Here is a 20601-nt window from a genome sequence, read left to right as displayed (position 1 = left end):
ATGACTCCAGACAATGGGTGGATGTATGTGAATGAACGGATCTATGAGTGTCTGTGATGGAATGCTGGGATGTGATCTATATTTATGATGGAATGAATGTTTTTGGTAGGTTGCTATGGTGATGTGGAGGGGGTGATGGGAGGTGATGTGAATGCCTGTGTGAATGCTTTGATGGGGAGGAGGGGGTATATGGCGGTACATGAGTAGGATCATCCAATGTCAGGTTGCGTTTGTTCCACCACTGTCTGTCTTTTTACCGTATGTCTGTATTGCATGTTGTTTTGTTTTTTATTGTATGCTATTTATGCAACACTGTCCCTGTCTCCAAGATAAATTTCTCCCTAGGAGACCAATAAAGTAACCTAACCTAACTTTGGATTTTGACACAACACTTAGATCAGTTCATTGTTGGTTTGGATCCAAACATGAGTTTTCTTTACAAGAAGAAAAATATAGATAATTGACAGCCTTATCTTTTAAGGAAGTAATAAAGCATGATCTTTCTCCATCACCTTCACATCATACAGCATTTTGTTTTTTGGTTTTGGAAGTAAGTGGCAGACGATGCGGATCTGCTAATCAGACCATAAAACACTTCTACAGTATGTGTCTTTCTGATTTTCACGGACCAACCCCTGATGTCATTGTCTAATCCTGGCCTTGGTCCTGTCTTCATACCTAATGAAGAATCAATTGAAATGCTGCTCAGTAAGCGGTGTGGTGATTACTATCAGTGTTTTAAGAACTGCGGCAGTGTTTCTGAAAATGTGGAGCTGATATCTGAGCGTTAAAGCAGAGACATCTATAAAGAGAAACAAGGTAAGGTTTAAAGAATGCAGGACACAAGAGAGTGAGGTCAGTTTATCTCCTACAACCATGAACAAACCCCTGAATCCTGCTCGAGTAACATCAAATGCCAAAAAAGCACTTCATGTCTACCGAGTTTGTTTAAAACTTTTAATAACCCTAAGAAGTTACCAAACATGTTCTTTCCTGCTTCTTCGAGAACATTAAAACACTTCCAAATATGTATCTCCATGCAGGTAGGTTCCTCTTAACATGTATTAAACCAGGGGTGTCAAACATGCGGCCCGTGGGCCAGAACCGGCCTGCCCTTTTTTCCTTTCTTCCTTCTGTCCTTCCTTCTTTCTTTCCTACCTTCCTTGCATCTGTCCCTCCTTTCCTTCCTTCCTTTCTCCTTTCCTTCCTCCCTTTCTTCAATCCTTTCTTCCTTTCTCCTTCCATCCTTCTTTCCTCCCCTCCCTGCCTTCCTCCCTTCTGTCCTTTCTTCCTTCTGTCCTTCCTTCCTTTCTTCCATCCTTCCTTGTTTCCTCCCTTTTGTCCTTCCTTCCTTTCCTTCCTCCCTTCTGTCCTTCATACTTTCCTTCCTCCCTTCTGTCCTTCATACTTTCCTTCCTCCCTTCTGTCCTTCATACTTTCCTTCCTCCCTCCTTTCTTCCTTCCTTCTGTCCTTCCTCTCTCCATCCTTCTTTCCTCCAATCCCTCCTTCCTTCCTCCCTTCTGTCCTCCTTCCTTTCTCCCTCCATCCTTCTTTCCTTTCTTCCCCTCCCTCCCTCCTCCCTTCCTCCCTTGACTCGAGGACAACAGGAGGGTTAACTGAAATATGAGCAGCACGTGTACAACAAGAAGATCATTTTCAGTTTGGACAGAAGCTTCTCCAACAAACTCATCTTTCCATTGATCACCATCGCTGTCATTCCTCTCCTCCATGTTTCCTGCTACCAGGCTGCGAGGCGCTGACACTGACTCATGTTGACAGGTGATATGTGCAGAGAGGCATGAACTTGAAAAACATTTAGTCTGATCTGGGCATTTTAAAATCAGTCTCACAAGTCAGAGATCAGATATGAATCACATCTAAGACCTCTTATGTAAGTGGGACAAAACAAAAATCTGATTTGGTTTTTTCACAATCTCATCTGAGTCACTCGGAGGCAAAAAAAAAAAAAAATCTGGTTTGGGCCACTTCAGTATTTAATGTGAACATAGCCTTGGAAGTTTAGTCCTCTTCACTGAGAAAGGTTTCATCACTACTCTGCTGCTCTTCAAATTTCTTCCATTTTTTTTTCCTTTTTCAAATTGATGGTCTAAGCCAGAGGTGTCAAACTCAGTTTCATTCAAGGGCCACATACAGACCAATTTGATCTCATGTGGGCCAGATCACTAAAAAGATGGAGGGAGGGAAGGAAGAAAGGAAGGACATAAGAAGGGAAGGAAGGAAGGAAGGACAGGTGGAAGGAAGGACAGAAGGAAGAAACAGGGGAAGGACAGATGGAAGGAAGGACAGAAGGAAGAAAGGGAGGAGGGATGGACTGAAAGAAGGGAGGAAGGACAGAAGGAAGGGAGGGAGGAAAGACAGAAGGAAGGAAAGGAGGAAGGACAGAAGGAAGAAAGGGAGGAAGGACAGAAGGAAGAAAGGGAGGAAGGAAGGAACAAAGAAAGGATATAAGGAAAGTAGGAAGGACAGGAAGGAAAAGAACACAGGAAAGTGGGCCGGATCACACCCCTCGGCGGGCCAGTTCTGGCCCACGGGCCGCATGTTTGACACCCCTGCTTTACAGCATTTTCCCTTTTAAACTATGACGGACTAATAAAAAAACTTAGATTGTTAAACTGTCAGAAAAGACAAAAAAATCTATCACATACTGTGTGTTTGGTTTTATTAATAAATGAATCAGCCTCAGCTCAGTTTAGGCTTTCCTCCCTCTGCTGGTCTTATGGCGCCCTCCAGTGGCAGCATGGAGTTTCTGCAGCGACTCAGACACAGCTGCGGTTGTATGATTGTCATCTTTCTGTGGTTTCTTGGAGGTCTTCACATCATGAAGCAATATGTATTTGGTTGTATCGCTCTCCTTCTTACGTTCACCCCTTTCTGCATCAGTGTGTTTCTTTGTGGAGTCTGACAGAGAGAGGAAAGATGAGGGAGAATTAAACATGTTCATCTGTTATTACTAGGGCTGTCAGCGTTAACCGTAATTAGATTAATACAATCCATAACGCGTTAATTTTGTTTAATCACATTTTAATGTTGCAAGCCTTTTTGTCCCTTCTACTCCCCCGTAGACGGCTCCTCTAGCTGTAGCGCTATGCTTTGAAGTGGCCTCCTGCAGTAAACCTACCGCGCTGATGGAAAGTAAGAGAGCTACTGGACTTTTGAACGGCTTGTTTAACTTTAAAACACTTCCAGACGCTTCAGTTGACAAGTCAAAAGTAAAATGCAACCTGTGTCAAACGGAGTTTAACTACCACCGGAGTACGTGGAGTTTGAGTTAGCACCTCCACGCTAAACACCCAGGTGCAGCCAAGTCAGCCTCAGCTCCACCAAAGGACCATTTTGGAGTGTGGGAGTCGCAGCAGAGCCGTGATTGATTCCCAGTTAAGACACTCTGGTAAGAAATGCTTTACATTATGGGCTTAAAACTGCCTTCAAATGGAAAATAACAGGATTTTAAACATGCAATTCAAAACGCCATTAAAAAAAAATGAATCGTTTGACAGCCCTAGTTATTACATCATCTATTCTGCTACATTAGCTTTTAGTGCAGGTTACAATTGATGCCACGCAAAGCAGGTTTCTTTGTGCAGCAGCTCTAAACAACAAGGTAACCCAAAGTGCTTTACATGATATACAAAAAAAGACATTAAAAAAGGACAGGTTCACAATTTTGCTAGTGTGTCTTAAACCAGCAGTCAGATGTCCATATGAACAATGAAAGAGATTTTCCTCCCTGTAATCATTCCTCCTGTTCATACGGACCATTAGATCCCATTCAAATGTGCTTCCAATGGAAGTAATAGAGAACAAAATCCGTTTAACATTAAAAATCCTTGTCATGCATGATTTGACCAATTTGGGCGACTGAAGCTTCAAATCCTCTTCAGACAAATTTCAGATATTTTTACTCAAAAGAAGGAGGACTGCCCCCATCACTTAGTATTTGTATTTTCATAATGCACTTACAATTTAAAGTCAATCATTGTTTTTAACGAGTCAGTCATTCTGGTCTCAATCTCTAAATTCAGGCCCTCTAATAAATCTGATGTGGATTAGCTTTGATGTCTGTGTGGGCAATGATTGACAGTTGGCTCCATGAATCACACTAAGTCGGACTATTAGCTCAATATTTCACTAAGTTTAATGTTTAAGATTGAAACCATCTGCATATAGAGAGCATTGAATGGCTTCTGGGCAGGACAGAAAAATACTTTGTTAAGTGCTGATTTAAAGAATAATTACCGTTTTTTAACAACCTGGACCTTATTTCTAGCATAAAATACGATCATTTACTCATCCAGACAATTTTGGTGTCATTTCTTATTATAGTTCACCATGGCTAAGACCTTCAACGACATCATCCAGATCAGAGATTAGCAGGTCAACCTACAGACCCCGGATGTTGATAACATGCCACCACGGGCTCGGAGGGGAATAGCACTAACGTATCATAACTAAATATTGGTGAAATGAACTAGCTTGGTGGCAGATAATGTGTTATATAGAGGCTGCGCTTCGGTGCCCTGTATACTCGCATTATACGGATATATGCAGCGCTCCACTGGAGAACGACTCCAAATGACACCAAAGTTGTCTGGGTGAGTAAATGATCATATTTGATGCTAGAAATAAGGTCCAGGTTGTAAAAAACGGTAATTATCCTTTAATGTTTTGATAGTCTGCAGCATCCAACAGTAACTCGATTATATAAAAAGGAATAATACCACAGCTGTAGAGGTGACGAACTCTCTTGATGTCTTCTTCTGTCATTTCGGTTCTCTGTCCCATCCCCTCAGCATCATCAGTGTTTGGTACGATGGTGGGCAGACCGTTAGCTGAAAAAAACCCACTGAAGCAGGAATGAAAACAGCATGGTCACACAGCTTTGACAGAGAAAAACTGAACTGTGCTTAGATTTCAGACATGTTACCCTCCATAGTGCATGATAGACTTGATGTCGTAAGGAATTCCAAAGGTTTCGCCGTCTTGCTTCTTGAAGTTTCTCTCCTTCCCTGAAAACATACAAACCCCACAAACTCTTATATTTTCACTCAATCACAAAAACATGAACCCAAAAAAATCTAATTATACAGGAGTACAAACCATACCTTCCATAACGTTATGATGGAGAACTGTGATGTATTGATCGCGGTCCATCCGGGTGTGCTCATGGTGGAAGCCCAGAGCGTGAAGGATCTCGTGCACGATATTACCCACCTTGCACTTCGACCCCATGAATATGGGCTGCAGGCCACCGATGATGCCCACAAATGAAGCACAGCTGCAGTATGTAGTATAGTTGATACCCAAATTAATCATCACCAATTTCATGTTTGAGATACCTTTTCTTTTACTTGATTAAAGTGAATTTGCTGCTTTCTTCATCTCATGTGACAGGATGTATTTTTCTGCACACTTTGAGGTTTTGGACTGTTTATCCAACAAAACAAGACATCTAAAGACATCACTTAAGATATTTTTCCACTCTTTTATGATATTTTATAGGCCAAATGATTAAATCGAGACATGAGAAAATAATCAGTAGATGAATTATTGATGGAAATAATTGTTCACGTTTGACAAATGTTGCAGAAACCGTGGTATGGTTGGGGATCATAGTCATATTTTCTGGGATTTCCCCAAAATACAGACATTCTGGAAAGGACACAATACTTTTCTTATTGGAAAAAGCACCTGAACCCCAGTTTATCATTGATCAGTGCTATGTAATATATATTTGTTGATGATAGCAAGAAAAATATTATTAATTCGATGAAACCCAACACATCCTGGCTACCAAAACTTCCAACTACTTCCCTCTGGCAGGCGATACAGGATAACTCAGTCACACACTACAAGACTGAAAAACAGCTTCTTCCCCCAAGCTGTTAAACTAATAAAAGATGGCTTGACCCTCTTGCTCTTATAGATTATCAATGTTTTATTCATGTCTTAAATTTGTTTTTAAATCGTCTTAAGTGTTCTTATGGGGGAGGAGTGCTATCTAAATGTCGTTATATTGTTGTCTGACCCTCAATATTATGACAATAAAACTACTAAATACAAAAAAAGAAAAAAACCAAACACATCCTACAGCTAAAAACACCTATATTCATAACGAGATGGACTGCTGTTATTCTCTACCTTGGTTAAGACTTTAATTCTTGATGTGATGTTTGAACCTATGGTGTCTATTTTGACCCTATGCAGCATTATTTTATTAGTATGTAGCCTACATATGTGTGTGGTGATTGTGTTTTTATACCCTCTGCTGGTGTTGAAGAACAGGTAGTCCGTCTCAGAGTCTCGCTCGTGAAAGAACAAGCAAGTGTTTTCTGACACCATCTTCATAGCAGACAGGATGTCGTCTGTCCGATTGGCTGCAAAATGAAATTAAAAATTAAAAACAGTAAATTAAGAACACATGGGCCAGTGAGATAGGTAGATATATACATTTCTTTAATCCATAGACAGTAACGTGACATGACAGCTCACCTAACTCTGGGCTGATGACATACGCTATGTGTGTTGTTGGCCATGTGCGGTCCACTGCGTTCCTGTCAGTCTGCAGGAGAAGTAAATAAGTAAATAAATGTAGTTACTAGGCTTTACGCCGATCTGATCGGCCGATATTTAGCATTTTATGTAATTAGTAAATGGACTGTACTTATATAGCGCCTTTCTAGTCTGTGCGACCACTCAAAGCGCTTTACATGACATGTCATATTACCCTTTCACACACATTCATACACTGATGGCAGGGGCTACCACGCAGGGTGCCAACCTGCTCATCAGGGGAATTTAATCATTCATTCACATTCACACACCGTTGGCACAGCAACGGGAGCAATTTGGGGTTAAGTGTCTTGCCCAAGGACACATCGACATGTGGACTGGAGGAGCCGGGAATCGAACCACCAATCTTCCAATTGAAGAACGACCGCTCTACCTCCTGCCCACAGCCGCCCAGTTAGTCCGCCCATTAGTAAGATCGGCTGTAATGTTTTAATTCGCCGATCAATGTCGTCATGTTGAAACTTTTTGCAGATGCTCCCGTTGCATTGATTGCAGATGGCTTGTGTTTTATCTGATTTACTCTGAAGAAGTTCCACAACACCGACATGTTTGTTTGAATCCGACAGTTAGTTTTGAGCCCTGTACGATGTGACGGACAATGAAGTTTTTTTAATCTTGAATCATTAGCTGTCGGATTCAAACCAACATGTGGGTGTTGTGGGCGGACAGATAAAACACAAGCTATTTGCAATCTGTGCAACACTAAAGAACCTCGTGGGGAAGCATCTGCAAAATGTTTCAACACCACAAATGTACCTGAAGGGAACACGAGGAGGAGAAGCCGAGTTTAAGAAACGGAGCGTGGACAAAGAAGACGTGATCGGATCGGTGATCGGTTTATATAAACTCACTGATCGGTGATCGGCCCCAAAATCCTGATCGTGTAAAGCCTAGTAGTCACCAAACAGAGCTCACAGAATCTAAAGAGTCCTTTTCTGATTAGTTGGTCAAGTTTTGACTAAATGTTCTTCAATGCAGCAGAACCAGAGGTGTCTTTTTTTATTCTATTATTCCACACATTCCTTGTCAAACCCTGGTGCCTACTCTACTCTACCAATCATCTACAATGCACAAAGACAATTATCAAAACAGTTGAAATTTAAAACTGTTCAAATTTCTGTTGATTGACTAAACGATTAATAAACTAACTTTTGCATTCCTGTTTCCAATTCCTGCTTTAGATGTGCAGAGAAAAGCTGCATGTAGGATGAATAACACACAGCTGTTTATTCTAGAGTCAGAATTAAGAGATGAAAGGAACAGTCTTCAGCTTTGGTCATATTTTCAAAGACTTCAAATGACTAAAAAATTTCTGAACTGGAATTCAACTTCCACTTAATCTGTAAATTTATACCCAGAGTTTTTCTTTGCTCTAGTGATTAATGAATTTATTAATTTAGTACTTTACAAAGCTTATACATACAAGAAGTAGAATTATCACAATGTCAACAAAAACTCAAAATGTATAATTAAATAAAAGTGCTCGCTGGGTGTACAAAGCAATTAAAACAGTTATAAGAATATCCTGAATAAGGAGGTAGTTTCACTCACTGACAGTATCATGTCACCCTCCATCATTGGCATGTCATGAGACTCCAGCTCTGTCAATAAAGTCACAACAAAACACACATTAACACAGATTTCTGCTTTTTCTCACAGCATTTACAACTCAGTCCCTCACCTTCTAAAGTTTCTGGGTAAGACTCCATATAATGTGACGCTATGCCGACCCCGTTTTCTTTAAATGCTGAATTTAAAAAAAAACATGTTTGCAGATTAATAGAAATATTAAAACCAACATTCATGTCAACATTTCTACTGAAGTTCGAACAACTCTACCTTTACTGGACTCCCGTATAGGACTGCTGTCAACTGAAACATAACAGATGAGAGAAATTTAAAATCTTTCCCTTAGAGTAAAAAAATCAAATACAGATGTAGACATTGACTTCTTACCATGTTTGAAATATTCAGTGGATAAAAGTGCAGCCAGGATCAGATGCAGCATGTTCACAGAGGTCTGGCCACACTGACATACCCTTATCATCAGACTAAGTAAAATCACCTGTGAGCACCTGTCTACCTGACTCATTTCTTCTTCTTTGAGTTTATTGGTGGCTCACAAATCAACTTTGAAGGTGCATAACGCCACCTACTGTTTCAGAGTGTGTAGAGTCACAGAATTAGATCATCTGAATACTGATTGATCAATAGTCCTGCCCTGAGCTCAGCAGTGATTTTAAACTCCCTTCAACTGCTCTGTCTCATGTACTGTATGTCTAAATATTTCCCTCTCTGCATTATATTTACTACAATGTATGAAAATTTGCATTATATACAACATGGAGTTAAAATCTTGTAATCTTGTCAACTCTGCAGTTACAATATCCTCTTTTAGGAGCAAATTGTAGGATTTAGCAGCATCTAGTGGTGAAGTAGCAGATTGCAACCAACTGTAATAACCTCCTCTTTCAAGCATGTAGAAAAAACCTTTGGTGGCCACAAAACTAATATCCAGCTATACATCTTTCCACCTATATCAAGCTGACTCATTTTATTCAGTAGCCCCTTTCTCCACAGAGAGTCATATGCCTTTTTAATATGCAACAGCCATTTCTTCTTGGGTATTCTTTGGTGCAGTTTCTCCTCATATGCGTTTTTAAATTTAATTTTTTTTTTTTACTACAAACCCATTTCAGAGGCTACAACATGTAGATTGAAAATACTTTCTTTCAGACTGCAATGCACATGAACCAGACTGTGTGCTTTATGATGTTGCCAAGCTGTGTGTGGATCCTGAAGATCTTCCTGTTCATTGTGTAGAATGTGTTGTCATGGTTACTTACTGCCAGGGTTCATGGAGACTACACTCAAGCCCACACAGAACAGTAAGTCAGATTGTTGTTATTAGCCACAGTGTGTTAATGTAACGTGAAGATAATAAAAAAAGAGCAGCAAGTAAGTTGAACAGACTGTCTGGTGCATTTATTACACATCTACATGGTGTCAGAATGGCTCAAGGCCATGTCGACCTGCTTTCCAAAGTTGACTATGAAGACCAAGGCAACAACAGCAAATCACATTTCTGGCCGTGCTGTATTCGTCTTGACTGACAGACACTTTGTAGACCACATATACAGTGGCGGTTTTTGCTATGGGCAATGTGGACAACCGCCCAGGGCGCAATCTACTTGGGGGCGCACGAGCTCTCTCTCTCAAAAAAAAAAGTCTGTCCTCAAAAAAAGAAAAGTGCGCCCTCAAAAAAAAATATATATAGACTGACCTGTGATGATTATGATCCCAGGCCACACAACACAAACTGCTGCTTCCAAATAAATAGTAATACATTTATAAAAATTAATACAGACACGTTATAGCTACATGTAAATTATTGGGTTATGTGAAAATGCAATAAATAAATAAATAACTTTACACCTGCACTTTCATGTGGTCAAGCACTCCCTGATAGCAATCTAATCACCCAGAAAACATTTTAATGCCAGTTGTAAAAAGGTTGAAAGTCTGTCAGATTACATTAATTATTAGTATTTTTCATTTATTTACTTTATTTTATTCATTTGTATGATGACAGATGTGTGTAATTTACTTTGGCGTTTACATAGGCTATTATATTTAATTTATTTATCTTGTTTTTTGTGTTATGAAGGATTTGTAGGGAGGGGCGCCGATAGTCGGTCCGCCCAGGGTGCAAAACTAGCCAGGACCGCCTCTGCACATATACCTGGCTGTTTGGAAAACACTGGCTTCGTCACCCAGCTCATCCAAAAAGCTGACTGTAACTAAATATAAAGACCACAGAGTACAACAAGTATTGAGAGTCTAGTGGCAAAGAGAAGGTAGAATAAGTACTAAAATACATTACTCGTAAACACAAAACCCAGAACTGATTTGTTTTTTTGTTTGATCATGAAGTCATAACACTGACCTGTTTATTCGTAGACTAGCAGATGGTGGATCTGATTATTTCCATTTAACAGGGATGTCGGTGCGGTACTCCGGGTTCTCGTTCTCCTTCATTCCGCTCTTGTATTCCTGGTCGGTGAAACCCTGCATGTCTCCTCTCTGACTAACAAACTGTTTGTGCTCACGAACATGAGGAAAGTTTCAGGAGGTTGAATATTGTTGTTGTGCTACTTCTTCTTCTTCCTTTGGGTTGTATTGGCGTGTATTTACCGACACCTACTGGACTAGAGTTTGTATTGCAACCTCCATACCTGTGTCCTCCAAATATGTCGCTCGAACACCCACATCTTGCTGCGAAACACTCCCTAACAAACTCCTTCATGTTAGTTTCTAATACTTATATAGTTTCACCAACTCCAGTCGCTCCTCCTTGTATGCATTGTACTCCAGTAATACATCATCAACTGTCTCCAATTGGCTGCAATATATACAGTACCTATTCTTACAGGACCACGAAGCTCCAAGCTGAACATTTTTCTGTTTCAGCTCTGCAGTGTGGTATACCAAACCCTTTGGCATGGGGTGATTTTGGTCTCACTTTGGACCCCCCCCCCCCAAAGTGAGACCATCTGCACGATTTCAGAAACCCAGTTTTCATAAACGTAAAGCTCCAAAGAGCGTTGCCCACAACCCACCAGACTTGTAGCCCACCCCCTCTTTGGGCTGTTTAAAGAAGGTTTTGGCCTCTTTTACTGTGGTTTTCTCCACTTTTGCCACATTGATTGATTGACACGCAGGTGGTCGAGTAGTTAAGCGTGCGTGTCACAAACACAGCAGACCTAAGTTCGAATCCCAGCCGGTGGACCTTTGAAAGGAAGAGAGAACAGTTAACATCAAATCTCTGAACACACCATCTCCACCCTAATTGCTGGTGGCAATTTGCACTGGTCTTTGCCAATTAGATGCTTTTATTTGCATTGAGAGTGCCCATTTTGCGTTGAATATGCCCTATGTCTTTATTATTGCATATTTGGTATTGATACCAGGACCACAAAACTCAAAACTGTAAAATTTCTAAGTGTAACACATGAAAGGATCATGCTATTCTTCTCACCTGCCTCGTGTTTGTTCTTGTCTCCTTCTTCTGTCGCTTTACTGGCATGCTCTCCTAGTCTTGCTTGGTCACAGCGTTGGTGGAGCAGTCTGTCAATCTCGTCAATCTTTTTTCTGAGTTTCAGATCTTTTTTTCAGTTTCAAAACTTCTTTCAGAGTTTCTAATCTTTTATTTCAGAGTTTTTTTCAGATCACCATTTACAAGGTTTCAAAACTGCATGACAAAATTATACTATGGGAGAACAGTGCCAAATTTGAAACACTGTAAAAACAGTGCTGTAGTTGTGAAGAAGGAAAAGAAAAAAACTAAGATGCAAAGATTTGAAATGAAAATTCGAATGAAAAATAATGTTTTCAGAGATTTGAATATTTTTTCAAAACACTATATACACCTTAAGTTTCAAATCTTTTGTACGCTTTCAAACACAGAGTTTCAAACTTTCAAAGTTTTTTCTTTCAGTTTCGTGTCATGGTAGTGTCTTGGCTCAATACTTGCTCCAGATCCTGGCAGATTGTATCCCATTCAATATGCGGTTGACTTCCTGAACTTCCGGACAGCTGGGATGTTTGTCTTTGTTAGCCTCGCTCAGAGAAACTCTATCACACCGGAGCTTGTATGTAGTTATGTGGTGTTTATTCAGTCAGTAGTACAGGTGGTTATAGGGTCAATACAAAGAAATAAAAATGGGTGAACTGTTTGGTTCAGGGATCACATGCCTTTACATTCAGGCTTATAGGTTATAATATTTAAATTCGGTGAAAAGGACCTCTTAATTTTAGTCCCTCATAATTTTCTATGTCTTATCTATCTTTGAGACTAAATTTGGTAACTGGCTGTGGTCAAACTGTGTTAAAAGCTCAAATCTCTGGTGTTCCTATGCTCTTAAAAGTCAGATGGCCACAGCCAGAGTCTCACCCCTGAGAGTGAGGGTTGACCTTAGGTGGATTTTTGTACTGAATTTTCTTATCTTATCTAATTTCATCACCACGCATCTAAGTTTCACTCACAGTCTAACTTTAAACTTGCAAAAATGTGGTCAGAATTAGAGACTATCTTTACTTTCGCTCTGTAATCTCAGCGCATATGAAACAGGAAACTAGCTCAGTGAACCACAGGAAGCGCAGCATATATACCTCCAACTGCTGAACCCACATATGGCCTGCATATAAATTCATACCATTTTCACATATGCATACGTGACATGAGTACATAACAAACTTCATTCTAAACATGGATGTTTCTTGCTTTACAAGGACTTGACTAAAAGTGACTACATGCTTCTTTGCAAGAAATGAATCAAATCTTATCTAAAAAGACTAAAAGAGGCTAAAAGACTAAATTATATGAAAAGAATAAATGATTAGCAGGCTACATTATAAATGTAGTTAAGTCTGCATCAGGCTGAGTCCCTTCACGACAAGACACAGAAGCTGCAGCAGCATCTCTGGTGGGAACTCTGGTCTGTCCCACTGATCTCTCAGCTCTGTCAGCTTCTTATCAGTCGAACAGAGAAGCTCAGTCACCCAATGAAGCTCTCCTTCCTCCTGCAGGGAGACGGGCAAACACTCTGGGAGTCTGGCCTGACCGTCCTCCATTAGACAACTCACCTGGACAACAAAAGAAGACACAGACAGAGAGAGATATGTTCCTTAATGTTGTTGTGCTGAGATTAATACAGCAGCATTTAGAGTCAGTCCTTCCAGGAAATTATGAGTTTACAATCGCAATAATTAACACAAATCCAAAAAATGTCCACATTATTTGCAAGAGTTTGCAGTTTTGCTAAATTACCACCACTTCTCTGCATGAAATGGCCAATTATCACATTTGGTGTTGTGGTAACTGACGTCATTGCAGCACATTCAAAAAGGTTTCAGGCACTTTCAGATGGACGATAGACAAATCTCATCCGCCTACAAAAAGTACGCCACAGATCGAGCAAAACAATTCCTAAATGTTCTCAAATGATGTTTGATTCAGTAAGTCTGAAGAATACAAGCTGATGTTCAGACAGCAAAGATGGACATCATTTTTCATGTTCATGGATTTGTTTTTTTTTAAAGATTTTCTCTGGCATAGACACCTTTATTTGAAAGTAGAGAGACAGGAAATTATGGGAGAGAGAGGGGGGTGACATGCAGAAAGGTCCACCGGCCGGGACTCGAACCGGGGTCCGCTGCGTATATGGCATGCACTCTTACCCACTTGACCACCTGCGCGCCTCATGGGTTTGTTTTAATGGAATTATTGACTGATTTCATTGGTGCTAATATTGAGCTGAAATTTTATTTTATAAAGGCTTGTAAATGGAACTCAAGGATAGTTTTTAGTGATATGACTCTTCATTGCTAGTTTTTTATTATTATAGCATTTTCCTTTACTTGCCATTTTTCCAGATTCTCACAATTTTACCACAAAAAGAGCACAGAAAAATTGTTATTCTTTGAGAACAGTATATGAGCCAAATATCACCCTGTGATATTCTGCAGGGATTGGCATGTAAATGTTGGTGAAGGAAACAAACCAGCTGCTGGAGAACTGTCAGTGTTTCAGGACTGCAGGCAGTCAGAAGAGCAGCAGCACCGTCTGGTAGACCTGAGGAGAATAAATAAACAGAGAAACATCTTTATTTCATTCATCATGTGCTGTAGATTCTGTCCAATCAGTTAGAGTCTGTCCTTACTGTCCAAGGCTGTGACCAGCAGATGAACAGCATCTCTCTGTCTGGAGGAGGCTTCACGAAGAAGATCCATGAATGAAGAGACACTCTGAGACTGTGGACACTCAGTCATTTCTTCATCCAACTGAAGAGAGGAAACAGAGGAGGAGGTGTGTCAGCTGACAGGCTGCTGCTTTCTCCCTGAACTACAACTTTGTGTCTCCAGTTAGTGATAAAGTCAGAACTTAAACGACAGGTTCAGGTTGTTTCAGGTCTTCATACAGTACTTATGTGTATATGTGCTATTTATTCATTTTCAGATTACAAACATACATCATATGTCCAGTAAGTGATAAAAGTGAAGACTTTAAATGTTCCCCTCAGACACCTCTGGATGACCACACAGAGCTTCACACAGGTTTTCACCCTGACTATGGTTGTGTGGTTGTGGACATGAGTCTTACTGTTTCCTCCAGCAGCGTGAGAGCATCTCTGTCATGCACGATCTCACTGAGAGCTTTCAGCAGATTACAACGGCTCGACTGAGGAAGTGTTTGCAGCGGCTGCAGAAGACGTGCCTTTGCTGATATTTCTACAAGAAACACACCAGCACCTCCAATAAATTGTTGTTGCTCACAAGATCACGGTCCAATTCTTCTCATTGTGACTTGCTCTTTCCTGCTGCTGTATGACAGCCATCAGAATATCAACTTGAGGAAGTCTGATTAAACTAATAATTATACAATCCACAATATTCAGTGACATTAATATCTCCCAGTGTCTCAAGTCAAGCAGATTAAATCAGTCGGTTACAAAATTCTTGTGGTGGTAACCTACAGCATGGCCGCATGCAGGAACTGATTAGATATGATTTAACACACAAAGGCACATAAAATGATCCTGTTGTTGATGTAGAAGTCTCAGAAACTCAAACCAACCTTCCTTCAGTTTTTTCAGCGTCTTACAGGAGTCTCCATCTCCGTCGAAACTGATGTTCCATCCTGCGGATCCAGAGGTTTCCATGGTGTCAGTTTATTAGTTATTGGATATAACAACAACAGCATCAGTGTAACATTGAATACAGAGATCTAAGCTTCTGATTTCTCAGTAAAAATCTGTTTAAAAGTTGAAAGAAAAGTGAAAACAAACCTTTCTCATAACGTTTAAATTCTGTGATTCGCAGAGGACTTCCTGAATAAAAGTAAAATAGAAGTTATGAAGTTATTGATTCGTCTCAGCTTTCTGTTATATGAACCTGTGATGCTGATCTGGATTTACACCAGATGTAAAAACACATACCAACAATCTGGTCACATGACAGACTTCTGTTTACTTCGAAGATGAAAACTCATCAGTAGCTTTTAGACAGACCATTATGTTTAATAATCAGTATCTAAGTAGTTTGCTTTAAAACATACTATAATGTACTTACAGGCAGATATGATGACATTTGACGAGTTTATTAAGTTTTATGTTTTTATTAAGTATTTCATACCTTCCATGAGGACATATTATATATTATGACAGCATGTGTTTCACTGTATTTTCCATTCATGATCTGTTTATACAGCAGCAAACACTTCTGGGAGCCACAGGAGGAGTTATAACTGTTGACTAATACGCTGCTGACAGCTATGTTATAGTGAGTTATAAACATGTATTAATGCTTTATATGTTAATTATTATTGTTAAATATTTAATGGTAAAAAGGAGGAGATAGTTTCTGTCTTCAAAAGAACATGTCAAACTCTACAGATGTGATTTACAGCAGCACTAATATGATCTATGCAGGCGAGTAGAGACACAGTTACAGAAAGTTACAGTTACAGTCTCACCCGCTGTCTTGATCTCCATCAGGCCGTAAGCGAAGGTGGCGCCTTTGAGAGCTTTATAGCTGATCTCCTTCTTCTTGTTTCTCTGATGGAACAAACACAGGAGGATCACAGAGAGATGTTTACACTCACACATTACATGAATCTTACGTCAGGATCAAATCCACAAGAGATTTAAAGGATAAAGGGTCGTCCACACTAAGAGTGATAACTATAATGATAATGATGTGAGCATCTACACGTATGAACTATAACTTCCTGTCTCTCAGCTGCTGCTTCCAGCTAATTAAAATAGATACTGATGAGCTGTTACTGCTGTATGTTGTTCAGAGATATAAAAAGAAAAGCAGAAGGGTTGACAGGCTTGGTGCTGATTCAGTGTGATGACCAGAAGTATTTCAGACTCTAGTTGCTGTGATGTCCAAACTGAGCCGACCCACAGCAGCACATGTTGAAGCAGAGACTCACAGTATAAGCTCACATCTGAACGTGAGAAGATTTATATCACATTATAATAGAGAACAAAGCTCCAGCATCTTTGTGTAATAAACAGAGACAAACCTCTTTAAAGAAATCACCTCTGAATCTGTGCTGAGAGAGGAGCAAAGCTGAATTACAATAAATACATATAAATAAATAAAGTCATCAGTCAGTTTCCATAATTTAGATGAAGTTTTACTGTTAATGTCAGGCTGGATGCAGATTTTGTCTTGCTGTTTGGTTTATAGGAAGGATTTTGATTGGCTGTCAGTATTTCTATGGTTCATCAAATTGCTATGAAAAGTGATCCAACGATATTCCCACTACGTCATTATAGTTGTAGTGTGGACTCCGTCACCCAATGGAGTTAGTACCATGTTAAAAACTATATATTTAAAGTGATTGTTGGATTCTGAACTTTGTTGCCCATATTGAGAAAGTGCTGTAAATGCATCAGTAGCAATAGCATGACCGGGTTTTCACATCACTCATCTTCACGTGCACAACAAAATGCAGGATATGACATCACAAGACAGCAATAGAATAAAGTGCAAACCCTACAATATGGGAGCATATGTGGAACATATGAGGTAATATACTTAAAGTTCATGTAAATAATATTGCAGATGAGAACACATAACACAGAACTACTGAAAACATGATCACTGTTATTTGTCTTTGTTTCAGTTTCTAAACAAGGAGAAATAAGATATATCAGACTTTGATTCACACACAACACTTGTTAGTAGATCAGTTCATTGTTGGTTTGGATCCAAGAATGAACTAAAATACAGAAAATTAGCGGAATGATCCTCATAGTATCTGATAGTGTTGTAGAAATTGTCTGACGCATGAGTTAGGGTGAGTACTATTTTTAAATTCCTTTGTCCATCTTCTACTCTACAAGGTTTTCTTCCTGAAACATGACAAGCTTGTGACGGGAAGAAAAAGACACAAATACTCACCGCCATCGACACATGGAATATTTTACTGCACATTCCCGACAGTAAACCGCTCTTTGTAGCTTCTGAATAAAATGTGAGAGGAGTGGTGGTGTAGACCGTCTGGTAAACACAAGTCAGCTTCTCTTTCTGTAGGTTAAACCTGTCCACCATCTTCATCTTTATCTTCCTGCAAAGACAGTCAGAGAACACAGACGAGAGGAGGACAAGGACAGGATGAGGATGAGGAGGAGGAGGAGGAGGACAGGATGAGGATGAGGAGGAGGAGGAAGGTTGAGGATATATAATGAAATGTGAGATGCAGTGTAGTCAGTGGACAGTTTCAGCATTTACTGTGCAGTATTATTTTTAGTGCTGTCAGCGTTAATGCGTTAATCACGATTAGATTAATGCAATCCATAACGCGTTCATTTTTTTAAATCTCATTTTAATGATGCAAGCCTTTTTGTCCCTTCTACTCCCCCGTAGACGGCTCCTCTAGCTGTAGCGCTATGCTTTGAAGTGGCCTCCTGCAGTAAACCTACCGCGCTGATGGAAAGTAAGAGAGCTACTGGACTTTTGAACGGCTTGTTTAACTTTAAAACACTTCCAGACGCTTCAGTTGACAAGTCAAAAGTAAAATGCAACCTGTGTCAAACGGAGTTTAACTACCACCGGAGTACGTGGAGTTTGAGTTAGCACCTCCACGCTAAACACCCAGGTGCAGCCAAGCAATGCAATTCAAAACGCGATTAATCGTGATTAACTATGGAAATTCTGCGATTAACCTCGATCGTTTGATAGCCCTAATTATTTTACAACAGAAAATAGATATAATAGTTATTTTATCATCATAACCGACAGATGTTTAATTGAAGTATGTAGTTGCAGAATGTTTCCTACAATAAATATCTGCTTGTGAAAATATGTAAAGATGTAATTAATGTAAATAAAAAGTGCCGACTAGAACCCAACTGAGTCGATATTGGCCTCTCAACCATTTTTCTAAAAGTTTTTTAAAGGCAGCATTTTATGTTTTTATGTATATTTGATTGTTTTACTTTTGTATTGGTTTGTATTAAAATCATTAAAAGGACATAGAGTGCAAATGAAAGATTAAAATGTAAAGTGCTTTAAAAGAGCTCAATCATAAGCACAGCTAGGAGAAGAGAAGTGTTTCTAACCTAAATGTTCACAGTTGGTGCTGATTTCAGTTCTGCTGGTTGCTTTTAGACATTTGTTTTTGTTCAACTGTAAAATATCACAGGCTCTATATCTTTGATAACCATATTAGAGGGATCACTGCAAAAAATGTGTTTATGTATATATTCTGTGTATATATACAGAAACAGACAAACAGAAACATACTTGTCTTCCATTTCCTCCAACTCATTGGTGTCCACTGTCTTTCTCTTCAGAGTGAAGCCCTCCTTCACTCCGTCCACAGTGTCCATCGATGCATTCATTTTCATTTGAGCTGCATCATGAACTCCTGCTGCTACAGAGCCTTCGCCACCTTTCCGTCTCTGGATCTTAAAATCCTCCACCAGAACCTCCTCTGTAACATCTGCAGGGACATTTAACCTCAGGATTATTTTTGTGTGTGCCTGAACTCCTGTGAACGCCTAAGTATCAGGGGTTTTGTTCATTCAGAAAAGACACCTGGTAGTAGAACTGACTGTGTCTAATTTGTGAGGTCAGCAAAGGTTTATCAGTGTTCATTGGTTGGTTTATGTACTTTATGACTTTGTAACTTTATTGCTGTATTACTTTACTAACCTCTCTTCTTCAAATTTCCACGATACAGTATAAATAGAACTGTGTGTCCTCCGTGCAGGTATGATTAAAGAGAAAGATTCATCACACCATGTCTGTGATTCTTCAGAGAAACATCTAATAAAAAATGTCTATAAGTAAGATTTCATAAAAAATTATGATGATCCTATTAAATACAAATAATACATTTGTCCTTTTAATCTAGAACTTTGACTACACAAAGCTGATGATGCTTTAAATTTAAAAAAAAGTTAAAGTCTGTGTAAAGTAAGAATAAATATGTTTTCTGAGTTTGACATACCACAGAAAAGTGTGTTGTTAACCACCCTGCCAAATTTCAATGATTAAAAAAAAATCGCCAAATATATGAAATTAGGCTTCAAAGTTGTGTAAAAATCAGCCTCTTTCTCTGCTCTCAAACGCTGAAGCCCCGCCCCCTACCAAGTGTCACCTGTCAATCAAAGTCACCACCTCTACCAGAAACATGGACGCTACGTCTGAGAGCTTTCTGCTGCTAGCTCAGTGGCTAACTCAGCTGCTAGCTCGGCGGCTAGCTCAGCTGCGGGCTCGGCAGCTAACTCAGCTGCTAGCTCGGCAGCTAACTCAGCTAACTGTAGACTGTAGTAGTAGTGTGTGCTGAATGTATTTATATCTCTACAGCAGCAGAGGCAGGTTTATGCTAATCACTAAATCCTGAACACAGAAATGTTGAAACACAGTTTGTGAAGCCTAGCTCCACAATTCAAATCTAAATGGTTGAAATGCTTTTTACACCTTTTTTAGAAATACATTTATGACCGATTTAATGTGTTTAGAAAAAAAGTCTGAATTCACTTTACATGGTCTTTAAAGACTTAGGAATTTATGTAATTTTATACTGTGTTTTTGGTATCTTTACAGCTGTTCACATGTCGTTTTATGTCAGAATACACACCTGGGGTAAAGTGTGGCTCCTCCAGCAGGTCGAGCAGTGTTTTATCTTTCATCATGTACTTAGTGATGCCGAGTTTGTTCCTTTTGGGTTGGACCAGAGTCAGCATCTTAATATCCTGGATGAGATCTTCATTGCAGATGAGGTCCTTAGTGCCCAGCTGCTTCACCACTGCTTTGGATATATCTCCAAACATCTTCGTAGACAAAAAAGCACACCAAGTCCCTTTTACTACTTGTCAAATGGAAACTGGCAAGTTGGAAGTTATGAGATTTTCTTTGTATGCTTACTGTTCTGTCCTTGTCTTTTATTTCCTCTCCTTTCTTCCGAAGCAAAGTTTGGATTTTCCCTG

The 20601-nt window shown here is 39.6% G+C and overlaps 2 protein-coding genes across 2 annotated transcripts; both read right to left on the bottom strand.

Moving 5' to 3' along the window:
* Positions 1 to 2670: 2670 nt before the first annotated feature.
* Positions 2671 to 8335, bottom strand: LOC128380158 (zinc metalloproteinase nas-4). The gene is made up of 8 exons (XM_053339872.1): positions 8274 to 8335; positions 8144 to 8193; positions 6512 to 6581; positions 6282 to 6396; positions 5125 to 5297; positions 4947 to 5028; positions 4741 to 4865; positions 2671 to 2920 (listed from the first exon to the last, which is right to left on the bottom strand). The coding sequence occupies exons 1-8, from the start codon at positions 8299 to 8301 to the stop codon at positions 2712 to 2714; spliced, it is 852 nt and encodes a 283-aa protein (XP_053195847.1). The 5' UTR covers positions 8302 to 8335; the 3' UTR covers positions 2671 to 2711.
* A 4680-nt stretch (positions 8336 to 13015) lies between these two features.
* LOC128379919 (uncharacterized) lies at positions 13016 to 20521 on the bottom strand. Its single transcript, XM_053339558.1, has 10 exons — positions 20253 to 20521; positions 18911 to 19109; positions 17567 to 17732; positions 16125 to 16206; positions 15439 to 15480; positions 15228 to 15290; positions 14754 to 14881; positions 14314 to 14434; positions 14155 to 14225; positions 13016 to 13237 (listed from the first exon to the last, which is right to left on the bottom strand). Exons 1-10 carry the CDS (start codon positions 20443 to 20445, stop codon positions 13016 to 13018), a joined length of 1287 nt encoding a protein of 428 aa, XP_053195533.1. The 5' UTR covers positions 20446 to 20521.
* Positions 20522 to 20601: the final 80 nt, after the last annotated feature.

This window comes from Scomber japonicus, chromosome 19 (genome assembly GCF_027409825.1).
Source record: "Scomber japonicus isolate fScoJap1 chromosome 19, fScoJap1.pri, whole genome shotgun sequence".
Taxonomy (NCBI): Eukaryota; Metazoa; Chordata; class Actinopteri; order Scombriformes; family Scombridae; genus Scomber; species Scomber japonicus.
The sequence above is the reverse complement of the archived record's forward strand: the minus strand, read 5'-3'. Positions and strand labels throughout refer to the sequence as shown.

Coding starts and splice junctions, on each gene's coding strand:
- LOC128380158 (XM_053339872.1), bottom strand. CDS start 8,301: ATGGAGTCTTACCCAGAAACTTTAGAAG. Junction 8,194..8,273: donor TTACCCAGAAACTTTAGAAG/GTGAGGGACTGA, acceptor CTTTATTGACAG/AGCTGGAGTCTCATGACATG. Junction 2,921..4,740: donor TCGTCACCTCTACAGCTGTG/GTATTATTCCTT, acceptor TCTCTCTGTCAG/ACTCCACAAAGAAACACACT.
- LOC128379919 (XM_053339558.1), bottom strand. CDS start 20,445: ATGTTTGGAGATATATCCAAAGCAGTGGTGAAGCAGCTGGGCACTAAG. Junction 15,481..16,124: donor GATGGAGATCAAGACAGCGG/GTGAGACTGTAA, acceptor ACTTTTATTCAG/GAAGTCCTCTGCGAATCACA. Junction 14,435..14,753: donor TCACGCTGCTGGAGGAAACA/GTAAGACTCATG, acceptor TCCTCTCTTCAG/TTGGATGAAGAAATGACTGA.